The following is a 13,991-nucleotide window of genomic DNA, read 5'->3' as shown; positions in this document are numbered from 1 at the left end:
ACACAAGGCAAAATCATGACCTATTCTGGGGACACTCCTGCTCAAATTAATTCTGGGTTTGTGAACATCTGCAAAGGTCTACAGGGCCTTCAGGCAGCATGACTGCACCATGGCCATGGCATTCTTTCTGTTTCTTTCTCTTTTTCTGATGATTACTTAATTATTTATTTCCCTAATTTGCTTGTAGCCGATTCCTGCTGTGTTAGGTCTCTTCAGTGTTTCACAACAGGCCAGCCATTGCTATGCAAGAAGCTCCTGCATCTTGTCAAACTACCAGCCACAGACCACTGCTGAGCAGCTCAGTGTGCACCCTGCCTCTAGTAAGAACCTGACAAATTGCATTCTCTGGAACCCCAGCATAGCATAGTTGGGATCTGAGCATAGGCAGGGTTCACCTAGCAGTGTAATCTATGAGACAAGGCCTCCTCCAAGATCTCCATGGTCATCTGAGGCCTTCACAGAGGTTCTGGGCCCATTATCCATGCTAGAAACCTATTTTTGTCAGTCTAGGATAACAAAAACAAAATCAAAGAGAAGACTTTCAAACTATATTCCATTTTCTGACTCACGCAGCGGGGTTTATTTTAAGATTCGCCTGTTAGAGAACAATCGCTTTTTTATTGCCTTTGTTTTTTTTGTCAGGCTCCGGGTCTAAACAGTTATAGAAGGATTGCCTCTCCTTATATAATACACCCATCATGAGCCTCTCGAAGATGTGTGCGGTTCCCTGTAGTGCTGCTGTGAACTGCTCAAGCAGACCTGCTCCGGAAAGCGGCAAGAAGTCCTCAATGATTTTAATGCATTTGAATGAAAGGTGGTAGAGCACACTCACAGAATGAGTCATGTTCCAAGAGCTATTCAAACTAGGGATGCACAGTGATACCGGTATCAGCAGATAAGCGCTTGGAAAAAATTATATGTGTCGAACAGTTGTTTTGATTTGACTGATATGTCAAATGGATGCTTTATAAATAGAGAAAATTTGAATAAAAAAGCTCTTTATCTGGGAATCAAGCATTTATTTGCACTTAAAAAACATTAACATTAAAATAAAGACAAATAAGCATTAGAAATTTACGAAACAAGTAGAGATTTTATGTCAATGTGTTCATTTAACCATTTCCTCTCCTTGAGGAAGGCCAGTATTAATCGTAGTTAGTCTCCAACACTAAATCCGGCCCCAGGGCCAAATGTGGGCCACGGGCTCATTTTAATCGGCCCATTGCTTCTGTTTTAGAGTGTGTTATATGTGGCCCGCCAGCCATTGTGTTACAGTTTTTTTTCACCTAATGGTGGCAGCAGTAGTGCTGTAAAATTACAGTGTAATGCACCGCATTGTGGTAACGAAGTTAGCTAAAGTTTAAGAGCCTTTCTTCTCTGACTAGACCAGCACTTTAATTTACCAAGTGACATTTAGTCAAGAGTACAGCCATAAGCACAAAAAAAACATCAAGAACTGGTGATTTTGGTACGATGTAAATTTGAACACTTTTCAAATCATATGTCAAAAAACTGTAATGAGTTTTGACATGAAACAAAATATGCAGCCACCCAGATCTCACAGCACCAACTCCTTATCAGAGCAAATTCAGTAGTTCAGTAAATATTAACCCTTTAAGGTCAAACAAAAACTTGGTGCTGTTTAATCTGCTCAAGTGATTTCTAAATGCTGTTGCTGCATTTATTTGATATATTATCTAACAAAACTGAAAATGTATAGATTTTTGTTTTATGTATCTCACAAATTATATTAACGACTATACAACAGTTAGTTCCGGCCACGCAAGCTGATTGGTTGAGAAGCGTTCTAACCGTGCTGTTATTTCACCATAACAGCATCATCACCACTGAGCAGCTTTTCAGTCGGCAGCTGTGACCGAAGAAAACCTACACAACCTGGAATCAGCCAGAAATGAACCAAATACCATTCGCCAAACAAAGACTGGCTGGAACGAAACAACATTAATACTGATCTAGCAAAAATTGAAAAAACTGAGCTAAACTTGATATCTTGGCAGTTTTGTGGTTCAGTCCAATTTGATCAGACGCTGAAGATGAGACTACACATTTGGCAAATGGTATTCGGTTCATTTCGAAATTTAGTGTAAGGAGCTGGAGAACAAACTGCCGGCTGTGCAGCGAGTGAGTGGAGTTCGTTACTCTGACATAGCAACAAGCTGCTTGTCAGGGAACTATAATTTGGCGGAAAGAACTGCTAACATTAAAAGATATTAAATGCCACGTTCACAGACCAGTTTATGTATTTCTTACTTTATTTATTTAACTGGTGTATAAAAGCAATAGAACACTCGAGGTCATGTGTTATTGCGAAATAACATCATCACAGCTGTAATAACACAATAACAATAACACACTCCCTCTCGTGTTCTATAGCTTAAGTAAACACTTGAATAGAAATATACTTAATAGATTAGACATTTGTTACAAGTGCTTACCAATTCAAATCGCTCTGAGCAATCCAGAGATAAAAGAAGTCTTGTACATCTTTAATATAGTGATAGGAAACACGGTAGCACCGGTAGTTCTGTGCAGGTATATTTTCGTTCATCAAGGTACAAACAAGGTAAATGTACCATCAAAGGTACAACAGTGGTTTTGGGGTCCAATTGTGAACCTTAATTTTTTTTTCTAGTGAAAAAGTACATATTTGTACCTTTTCATAACCTAATGTTTTAAAACAGAACAATAAAATAAAAAGCCTGGAGACAAGATGAGGTGTGTGGAGTCAATATGACTTTCAATGGATTATGGTACAATTATGTTCCCTGACGAAAAGTACTGATATGTACCCTTGAGGGTACCACCCCAGTGACAAGAGGGGTAGTGCCAGCTCACAAGAGTTTACACAAGTGTTTAGCTTTGAAACCTGGGCTCCACAATTCAACCATGTTCTAGCCTGCAGTGATTCTATTACACATTGATGACATTCATACAATGAGATGCAGTTTGCAGGACAGTAAAGTTAGCAGAGGATTTTTCTTTAAAAGAGTAAACAAAAGGCAATCATGAGTTGTGAACTAGCACTAATGTGAAATGACAGGGGCGGAACAGAATGGATAACACAAGGCAGAACAGTGATTGACAGACGAGATACTGAAATCAGGATTAAAGAGCAGCTATCCACATAATCCTATAGTAATATAATACTGCAAGACCTATATTATTACCACTGTGCATTAATGCGTTCCCAGTAATGCATCCGTGATACCCTGGCGCTGCTCGTGTGCCTTAATCACCTTTATCTGAATGAATATATCGGCGAACTGTACGTTATTCAGTTCAGCTCGTAGCTCTGAAACACATGAGGATGAAAATCTCAACTATGTTGAACTCACCCGCACTGAGTGGATGATCTCTGAGCTGCTATCACTCGCCAGCGCCGCTGATTCGAGCACGAGAGGAGAGACGAGCCTGTAATAATCCGCCTAGTTCACTGCTCTCCACGCTTTAACGCTGCCTTCTAAGAGAGCAGAAGCCACGCCCCCTCGCCACGCCCCCTCACTCCGTGAAGTAGAACCTTTACAGAAATCTGACATACGGCCAAATATGCACATATATCATCAAAGGGTCACCTGTGTCGTGTACAAATATGGAAGTATCAAAATTGCTTGGAAAAAAGTCTGGTTCCACTGACTTACATTAAAAGTAAAGTATTTTTTTTCCTTCTTCTGTAAAGTTATTATTTTGGAGATACAAGGTTTTGTTCCAACAACAGCGATACGTTAATATGTGGCTGAAATATACATCCAAGATCTGAAAATGACCAAATAAGTTGGTATATATCACATATATGTCCAGGTGTCACAAATAAGTGATGGATAGAAGGGAAAGCTATACGTGCTGATATATGTCATACATTTAAAATCCATACATTGCCATGTATCATATATCAGTCTATCACACTGATTTAGTTTTCACTGCTCCAATACACCTGATTGAACTCATCAGCTAATTAACAAACCTTTGACCAATTGATCTGGCTGTCCTGTGCATGAGCAGGACTGGGCTACTTGATTTACAGCAGTGGTCATCAACCTTGCTCCTGGAGAGAAGCCATCCTACAGACTTCAGTTCCAACCCTTACTGACCCCATTTAATTATTGCCTTCGGAGGTCCTTCATTAGCTGAATGATGTGTGTTAGATTTGTAATAGAGGTGAAACCTGCAGGAAACTAGATCTCCAGGAGGAGGTTTGGGACCACTTTATTGCAGCAGGTAGCTAAAATGTTAGTGCTGTTGTTAGAACGTGCACTATATGTCCAAAGGTTTATACAGTAAAGTATATAAAATAAAGTTTATATAGTAAAGTATAGTCCAGCATTTCTTCTGAAATCAAGGGTTTTAATTGGGAGTTTCCCTCTTTTCATGCAGTAGCATGTTCTGCTATATTGGAAAGGCTTTACACCAGATGTTGGGACATAGCAGCAAGGATCTCATTGCATTCAGCCACAAGAGCATTAGTAAGGTCAGGTCATGTTGGAGGATTTGCTCTGGATCACAAACGCCTCTGCAACTATTGGATGGCGCTCCATCACAGCACAGTTCCACTGCTCTAAAGCTCAAAGCAGAAGGTCTTTATACGCCTGTAGTCAATGTTTGGCATTGGAAATGGTGAGCTAAGGCTCATGTGCAGTTTCTTCAGAGCATCCCATTCATTTGGCAGTGCTTTTTAGAGGAGATTATACAAGCTGTGCAATTGTGAGCAATTGAATACCTCAGCAATGGGTGTACATTAAACAGCTGAATTCACTAATTAAAAAGGGACATTGGGATGCTTTGGGGGCATATTGTGCTGAACTTCAAGGTGTTTGTCTTTCAGGTTATTACTCCTGTCATCAAATTCCCATTGCATTCTAGGCATATTGTTGTTTTGTTATTTATATTCTTTACCCCACATGAATACAAGAGGACGACATATTAGATGATATATAAACCACTTTTGTCATATTTCTGCTGAATTCTTCTCATAGACTGTCCAGAAGCCTAACTCAGACTTAACTCAGACTCAATATATCACAGCTTTATTGCCACCTGGTGGTGGTTGTACATTGTATCACAGACAGGAATGAACTGACACCTCATTTCACAAAATAATGTTGAGCAGTCAGGTCACAAATAAGAGAATGTAAGAGGTCTTCTGAAATGCTTTTTATTTGTAGTGCAGTTCAGTCCAAGAACTAATTCAGTTTGTGTCTGGAAAAGCAGGTCTAAGGGCTTCCATCTCAAGGTCACTCAGTTTAAAGAATTCAACAGAGCAGAGGAAAGAAAAGCTAGGGATGGGATGGTATGAACATTTCCTATTATAAGTGATCACAATGATTATAGGTTTGGGTCTTATCAAATAATTGTAAAATATACAGAAAAACTTAAATAGCACTAACAAATATTATTATACTTTCCAGACTTGTACTTGTTTATAACACCAAAAAATCTATAATATTACCGTAAGCACTACTACTGTGAACAAATTCTGGTGCATGCTTTGGAATTGATTCAAATTGGAATGTGATGATTTTCACTGAGTTTTATCCCATGGGATACCATTAAAATGAGTCGCATCCCCATCCCTAGAAGGACCTAAAAAAAATCATGGAACATAAAAAACATCATTCAAAATCACAAGAACTCTAAGACAAAGCACAGTTATATTAAATTCAGCTGATGGCTGATCAAGAATCCAAAGGGTCGCCCTTGTTTCTCCTTGGTATGACAGTCAGTCTGTAAGGGCTTGGGGGCTTGTATCCCTCCAAACACAGGCCGGAGGTCAGGTACCCCGCAGTCATTGGGCCACATGAAGTGAAAACGCCAGAGAAGCGTGACCAGAATCAGGAAGAGCTCCATACGGGCCAAAGCTTCTCCCAGACATACACGAGGACCTGCCACAAACACCACACATGAGAGAGAGATACTAGAACCTAGAAATGGTTCCATGAGCATAATTTTGCTAAAACTATCAGTTTAGGAATATCCCAAATGTAGTTAGCCAAGACAAGCTTTAAATTTGAAGTTTTTTTTCTTTAGTTTTGCACTGGAGCTGTGAAGCTAATGCAGCTAACAAGTAATGGTTTATGCACCAATTAGTATTACGGACAAATGCATAGGAAAGGTAGTACAAGGAGCCATATTGATTTAGCCTGAGCTTTTGTCCATTTTTATAGGTAACAGCATGTCACTGCATAAGCAAGCGTTAACAACTGTGGTGTGTCATGATTCAAGCATGCAGGCTGTGCAATGCTAACTGGTTGAATAAGCTGCCAAAGTTGCTAGCAGGCGGTACAGTGGTGCAATTGGTAGCACTGTCACTTCACAGCAAAAATTCCTTGGCCAGATGAACAGGGTCCTTTCTTTGTAGAGTTTGCATGTTCTCCCTGTGGGTTTCCTCCCGCAGTCCAAAGACACACAGTCGGGTGTATTAGAGATACTAAACTGGCCCTAGGTGAGAGCAGGTGCATGAATGTTTATGTCTGTGTGTCTACCCTCTGATGGACTAGTGACCTGTCCAGGGTGTTTAATGCCTTCTGCCCAATGAGCACTGGGATAGGCTCCAGCACCCCCTCTGACCCAGAAGGATATGTGGCTTAGAAAATGTGTTTGTGTACTTGCTAGCTGCATTAGCCTTAAAGCTCCAGAGCAAAAGAAGCAATCATCAGATATGAAAGATACATTGAGTAGATTTGGAGTTAAGGGAAAACTGTAAAATTGATTTTTAGCTAAACCAGTGCTTGAACTGAGAGTGTTTACTTTAACTAGCATGGCTTTATCTTTGTGACTGATAAAACCTTGCTTCGTGGTCCCTTCCCTCTCTCATCTTCAGTACCCAAACTACGACCATATTACTGACACTGTTATTAGGGGTGTAACAATTCACAACATTCATTGTTTGCTTTTGGTATGAAACAGTGGTTTCTCAATACAGCAAAAATAGGGAGTGGCTAGAAACGTGCATTCTGGTAGCATGCTAATGTTTCCAATTTTGGTTAATTAGCCCATTATACAACATCAAAAAAGAACAATATTTGAAACAAAAGTTGTGCTTTATAGTGTCCCAATCTAACACTCAAGCCACAACCTTACATATTAGCCCCAAAGTAACATACTGGCCACAAGCTAACATGTTAATCAGGATACGACAATCCAATTTAATACAATATGACACTCTGTGATACAGTTCAATACAATACAATATGTTGTATTGTTATATCCCCACTAGTTTTTTGTAAAAATCAGGGAATGTCATCTCACCTGCAGAAAATACCAGAAAGGCCTCAGGCTTCACAAATTCACCTCGTTCATTCAGGAAGTGTGAGGGGTAGAAGTCATTTGGTTGTGCCCACTGACCTTGCTCATACAGAACAGATGTAAGATTGGTAATGACCAGGGTGCCCTAAGCAACACAGTGAGGAGAAAAAATGAATGTTGAAACTTGTTTTTGCACCTACCAAAAGCCCATGTTGAACAGAAACTGGGCAATAAATAGAACATAAGGTTTGCTCGTTAATTAGTTCACCCAGTCAAGCACCTCAGGGATGTCGTAGCCCATTAGCTGGGTGTTCCTGGTGGTGGCATGGAAGACGCCCAGCGGCGCAATGTTAGCCAGACGCTGGAGCTCATGGATGGTGGCCTGCACAAAGGGCATCTGCAGTCTGTCCTCATATGAGACATGTTCTTTTGCCTGGAGTACTGAGTCAATCTCCTGCTGACAGACAACTGAATAATAAAAAGGAGAAGTGTGGTATGAATTTGAGTATGCATCAAATGCATCTGGTATCAGTCCTGAATACTTGTTGAACTACTAGAATCCTTTACACTGTGATATCAACCAATCAAGAAAATATAAACTACAATAAGTGACTACTGAACACCACCAGGAACCAAAGGAAACATTAAATGATTTTTTTTCAGCAGGGATTATAGCTATGAAGTGATGAAAGCTATACCCATTAGCACTTCCTGACTAAATATATGCCCACGTCCTTCCAAGTGTGATATTTTCTTAATCATATATATCTCAAATAGATAGCGGTTCCAAATAGAGTATGTGGTTTCTTACTCTGACAAAAATGGAGAAAAGTATGTTGCTTTGCTAAAAAACTGTCATGGCAGCATTTTGAAGCATGAATTTTGTTTGGGCTTATAGTCAGTTTTTTTTTCTTTCATAGTGGTGATATCAACACTGGATCTTACTTCCTGTTTCTGCTTCATAACCAGCCATAAAAGACCTCTGAAGTCATGTTTCATTAGCCGGCATTATACCCTTATTAGCAATTCCAGGCCTAAGGATTTCTCTGTGACAAAAATGCATGGAATTTTAAAAAATCGATTCTAGCGCCCTGATTAACCTCTTGGAACCCCTGAATGTCTCAAAATCAAAATTCTGGGAGGGTCCCTAATTTAAATTTGAGCGTCTGTTTTTCCTTGACAGCATAACCTCATAATAAGTCTATTTTCAGGGACCCCCCGGAAGTCATTGTTTAGCTGCTTCACACACAATCAACGAGCTTCTGTCTTTGGTATTCTTAACTAACTAGAGATGCAGCCCTGGTCTGCCTAAGGGTGGTGCTGTAGCAAATTAGCTCACCCAGTTGGTCCTTCTTAGCCTCGCAACTATAACTGTAACTATGCATATGTAACTATGAAAAAGTTTATGCATATATAAAAGTTCAGCATATTTATTAATCTGAAAACTTTCCCAGTTTCCCAAGAGACTGGTGGAAAGAGTGAACTGCTACTCAGTTCTGAACCCAAAAACAAAAGAGTGAGGTAAGATCTCAGTTAATGTGTTGAAGACCTCATTACCAAACTAGAAAAGAGCATTTCCAAAAAGGAGAATTGTTCAACCAAATATTTTGCTGATATTGAAGCTATCATCAGCACCTTTAGGCATGTGAGTTAGCAGTCAGCCAACGTTGGAAGCGCTTGTAACCAGCTTAGACCCAGTTTCTAATATGACCATGATGCTGTCTCCAGAATGATGACACACACAACCAAGCTAGCATATGGTGGCTAACATACGTAGGCTACATGTAAGATCACTCACCCTGCACATCTCTGTAGGTGGCGAGGTAGAGAAGAGCTGTGAGGATAGTGTTGGAAGTGGTGTCTGTCCCTGCGAAATGGAGATCCAGCAGGAACATAACCAACCTGTCCTCATCCAGTGAAGTGCCCTCACTTCCCCTCTGAAGAGGCAAAGATCAAACTGAGCTCTCAAAGACAAGACAATAACACCTATTTATATTACCAAGAACCATCGAACATTATAGATTTTCAAATGTCAATTAAGAGGAGTCTGTTTTTCATTTTGCAAAAAATAATATATATCGTATCTATCACCATCACATTTTGCTTGTTCTTTGTGTGCTGTAGCCGATTGCCACTTAAAGAGCTCAACTGTGGTCTGTTGTAGGCTGTCATAAGACACAGGCTAACCTTTTCCATTTCATCAAGATAGCAGTCAATGACGTCTCGTGGCTCTCCTGGGATCCTTGTCTTCTTATGTTCAGCAACAACACCCCTGGTGTGATTTTTGAGGGCCTTATAGTTCTCGAAGACTTTCCGAAAGGGTAGTGGCAAGTGTCTCAGGAAGGGAAAGGAATCATAGATCTAAAATAACAGAGTACAGTGCTTCTATCTCAAGATCAATGTTATCGAACACAATCATTAGCAAAATGCTAGCTGCTAACTGAATGCATGATTATCTTATTAGGTTTGTGGTGCCATTTTGCGTACCACGGCCCAGGCACTATTGGCTTTCCTGGCATTTTCTTTGAAGCTGTTGACAATGAAAGAAAGGACTTCATCATCGTAGCTGTATCGTGTTCCAAATAACATAGAACTAATGATGTTGGAAGCAGCACTGTGGATCAAGGGCTGTGGATCTATGGGTTTTCCTATGAAGAATCAGACCGAAAATGAAGTCAGTAGGTCATAGGCAATGTATTGTTGCTGTTGGAACAAAACCGTGTATCTCCAAAAAACAACTTTACAGGAAATGAAAAAAAACATGAACTTTCAATGGAAGTTGTAAAAATGTTAAGATACTTTATTCTAAGTAAGTAATTTTGGAGCATCTTTATTGGTTCATTCATCTTGAAATATGAATGCAGGGTAAAGGACAGCTGGTGGGCAAAAAAAAAAACACCTAAAATGGAGATACAAGGTTTCATTCCAGAGCAACCTCTTAATCAAGGTCATGCTGACGCTTTACCGGAACTACTCTCAAAGTGTTGACAGATATTTGTGGTCTCCTCAAGAATCCTTTCCTCTATTGACTGTTTCCCCAGTCCAAAGTTCTTCATGGTTGTCAGTGCAAGGCGTCTGTGCTCTTTCCAAACAGCACCATAATTAGCCATGACAAGACCTGCTGAACGTCAGAACACATACACATCTTCAATGTTTTTGGAGAATTCAGTTTATATTTTTCCATGCAGTTATTTGTGTTGAGAAAGAACCCTATTCAGTGTGGTAAATTGTGATTATGAAAGACCTAATGCTAACTGTACTGTAGCACTCTTTGACCCAATAAGCATGTAATCTTCTCACACTTTGCTTTACAACAAGAACAATGTTCCTTGTAGTGAGATTAGCCAGTCTACACAATTCAAACCACTTATGCAGTCATCAGAGAAAGCACTGTTAGGCTGCTTTCTTTGAAAGATATGTCTAGGCTTGTACAATATGGATGGGCTGAAGTCTTGAAGGGCCACAGCACTGGATGAGCCCTGTTCCAACATATTTGACCAATTAAACAAAGGATTGATGAGTTATATAAGGCCTTCATTCCTGGACCAGGTGTATTAGATTAGGAGTGGAGGTAAACTATGAATCATTACTCTTATTTCATTATTAGGTTTTGATTAGAGAAAGGGTTACAAACTTGACATTTCTAATGGGAAATTACCCATTTGTCTAGATCAGACCCAAACCTTTTGTTTTAGGGGCCAAAATGGAATGTGGGCCAATGGTGTGCCAAGGCCCAGAAGACAATGCAATGTACAAATAAAGAAGGTAGGTAGGTTTCAAATGAATTAACTTTAAAAATCAATTTTAAAAGAAAAATAAGAATTGAATGAATTAATTTCTATCAAAAAATGTTTGTTCTCGTTGGGAGCGGGGGTGGGGTTGAAGTAAAAAAACAAAAAAGTCACTCTAGGCCTTCTGGCAGGCCAAGGTGTCACTGACTGTTATTGCCAGAAGTAAGTTTTTTGTCAATTCTGAAGATAAAGTAATAAATCAGTGGACATTCTTTTAGTACAGTAAAGTACTAAAGAAATCACTATCAACCTGTGTTAAAATTACATGTTACAAGCTTTAAAAAATGTGGAATGTGTTTTACGAGCTTCAATTGTCGTATTTAATCTAGAAAAGTTAAAAAAAGTTTGTGTGCACCTTTAGCTTAGCACAAGCATTTTCTTCTCATTTTTTAGACCATGTTTTGACATTTATGGCCTGAACTGAAGGCCTAGCTTTAATAGTCACTGCTTGCCGTTGGTTTAATCAGTCACAGAAGGTAAACAGTAAACTGTGCTGTACTGCAGCCTGTTGGGGCTACAAAATACAGCCTTTATTTGAGATGTTGAGTGCTGTACCCTTGTTCTCTGTGACATGATTCACCATCAGTCCCTGTGGCCTGCCAGCAAAGTCCGCAGCACGCACTACGAGGGCTTCCTTTACAGCACGCAGGCCATGCAGTACCACTGCTGGTTTTCTGCCGATGTACAGACTGAACACATTCCCATAGTGCTTAGCCAGCTGAGGAATAAACAAAAACAAAAAACAAAGAACAAAAACAAAATCACTATCTTAGACAAAACAGTACAGAGCCTGCAGGAGGACATGGTGTTTCTTTTTCTTAATGGATGATTTAAAAAAAAATCTAACAAAAACAAAACACCAAAAAAAACTAATACTTTTTTGAGTAAATATGTCATTTCTTCTGCTAAGATGCTGCACCTAGACTGCACTGTAAATGGCAAGAACACACCAAATGGCTTTCAGTCTGTCTGTCCCCTACCAACAGTGTTGGTAACTTAACACCAAACATCAGGAAAAGGAAAAACATCAGGAGAAGGAAAAAAAAACTACTTTTAATGTGAGTCAATGGAACCAGACTTTTTTCCGAGTCATTTTTGGTCATTTCTTTTGGCCCATTCTTCATGAAATTTACACACAATGTAAAGGACAATGGGCATTTTCAAAATATGTCAAAAACCGAAAAATGACAAAAATGGAGATACGAGGGTTTCTTCAGACAGCAGCGAAATATTGTGTTTCAGATGCTGGTATGCTGGTCAACTAGCTAAACCAGCATAGACCAGCATGGTATGTCCTGGAAAAAAGGACCTATGGTCACCCTAAATCAACTGATTGTGGCCAAAGTTCAGGGTTAGCAAGAAAGATTCAAGGAACCATTAAGTTAAAAAATAGGCCACTACATTGCGCATTCCTTTGAACCTAAACTTAAAGCTACACTGTATAAGTTTTGGGGATTTAGAGACCTCTGTGGTGGAAAGGTGTAATTGCACACAACGTGTGGAAGCAAATTTGTAACACTTGTTGTGCTTCAGACAAATTCAATACCTAAAAGAGGAAACAAATACCTGACACAGTGTCTCTTGGCAAGATTCCACCATGTCCTTTTCCATAAATACATTAATGTGTTAAGTCTTGTATGTGTATGAGAAGATGTAATGTCTTTTATCTGAGCAGTAAGTGTTAAAAAAAAATACTAATATTTGATTCAATACAAATAAACACTACATTGTGATTTAAAGTCTGACAATATGTGTTAGCTTAACCATTTCCAAAACTCTGCTTAGGGAAGCCTTGTATGTACAGTTACCACCCAATACCTAGTTTATGCAATCAGTCCTTATTCAAATTAAATCAAGTGTGCTGCTGACACAATTGAACAATATCTTTGCAATGCCTGTAGAACAGCAAAAAGTCAAGAACCAACCCTATGCTCTATGTCCCTAACTATATTCCTGTAACATAACCAAAAAAATACAAAATACTTGTTACGTTTATTTGTATGTATTCCAATGTTAGTGTTGTCATTGGCAGAAACAGTGCTAAGATAGCTTGAATACGTCATTGCCTTTCAGATTCCTCAGTTATCCAAAGTGCATGTTAGCCTATGTGGTCCTGAACTCCATAATAGCACGAAATACAAATCAACAGTTAGTTTCACCACAGGGGAATACCCGGTCCAGGTCCTCCATTGGGTTGCTCATGCTCAGCTGAAGTACATTCCCAAACAAAGCGATGGCCGCTGGACCAGGGGGAAAGTTTTTGGGCCTTCGGGGTCCAAGGAAAAGAAGAAGAAAGAGAAGGAGTCCAAATAGCAGAAAGAGCACACAGCCTGCCATGCTGCAAATGTGCTTATGATTTTTCTCCCCTGCTTCCTCCAACGTTAAACCCCTTATTTTAGTCTGAGCATGTGCTTGCAGGATTACTCATTGCATAAATTCACAGACACACCACTTGCAGGGTTTGACCTTGCTACAGAGCACAACACATACAATATTAATTCAAGTCATCCCTTTTCCCTTCAACAGAGTTGAACAACCTTAAACAATGCCTGATTTACAAATAATAGACCTCATTTTTAACGAGGTGGTTTGGTTTGCGGATCAAAGGTCAAACAGGTTACTTGTACTGAGGCCCACTCAAGGTCTCTACCACATAAAATACACTATATGGACAAATGTACTGGGACACCTGTCTACAAGATTTTGGAGTGTGTCTGTGGGAATTTAGCCCATTTATCCAGAAGTGTATCCTGCCTTCCACCCAATGACAGCTGGGATAGGCTCCAGCACCCCACCGCGACCCAGAAGGATAAGCAGTTTAAATGATGTATGTGTATGTATGTATGTATGAATCCAGAAGAGCATTTGTGAGGTCAGACACTGATGTTGGACGAGAGGGCCTGGCTCGCAATCTCCATTCTAGTTCATCCCAAAGGTGTT

The 13,991-nt window shown here is 39.7% G+C and overlaps 2 protein-coding genes across 3 annotated transcripts in view; both read right to left on the bottom strand.

Annotated features, from left to right (window-relative positions):
* rph3aa (rabphilin 3A homolog (mouse), a) overlaps positions 1-3,455 on the bottom strand; it is a 44,768-nt gene extending 41,313 nt beyond the window's left edge. The window contains exon 1 of one of the 2 annotated variants that reach the window (XM_036594569.1): positions 3,357-3,455. The gene's annotated coding sequence lies outside the window, so the exon portion shown is untranslated. The remainder of the gene's footprint in view (positions 1-3,356) is intronic. The other variant, XM_036594570.1, reaches the window with a different exon arrangement.
* A 2,209-nt stretch (positions 3,456-5,664) lies between these two features.
* Positions 5,665-13,411, bottom strand: LOC118825099 (cytochrome P450 2D15-like). Its single transcript, XM_036595635.1, has 10 exons — positions 13,224-13,411; positions 11,607-11,769; positions 11,354-11,356; positions 10,226-10,381; positions 9,748-9,908; positions 9,448-9,621; positions 9,059-9,197; positions 7,541-7,728; positions 7,264-7,405; positions 5,665-5,897 (listed from the first exon to the last, which is right to left on the bottom strand). The coding sequence occupies exons 1-10, from the start codon at positions 13,386-13,388 to the stop codon at positions 5,665-5,667; spliced, it is 1,524 nt and encodes a 507-aa protein (XP_036451528.1). The 5' UTR covers positions 13,389-13,411.
* Between the last annotated feature and the right edge of the window lie 580 nt (positions 13,412-13,991).

This window comes from Colossoma macropomum, unplaced genomic scaffold (genome assembly GCF_904425465.1).
Source record: "Colossoma macropomum unplaced genomic scaffold, Colossoma_macropomum, whole genome shotgun sequence".
Taxonomy (NCBI): Eukaryota; Metazoa; Chordata; class Actinopteri; order Characiformes; family Serrasalmidae; genus Colossoma; species Colossoma macropomum.
The sequence above is the reverse complement of the archived record's forward strand: the minus strand, read 5'-3'. Positions and strand labels throughout refer to the sequence as shown.

Excerpts from the sequence above, each read along its gene's own strand:
- LOC118825099 (XM_036595635.1), bottom strand. The coding sequence starts at position 13,388 with ATGGCAGGCTGTGTGCTCTTTCTGCTATTTGGACTCCTTCTCTTTCTT. Across the intron at positions 9,909-10,225 it reads ACACTTTGAGAGTAGTTCCG|GAAAACCCATAGATCCACAG; the intron begins GTAAAGCGTCAG and ends GATTCTTCATAG. Across the intron at positions 7,406-7,540 it reads TGGGCTACGACATCCCTGAG|GGCACCCTGGTCATTACCAA; the intron begins GTGCTTGACTGG and ends TGTGTTGCTTAG.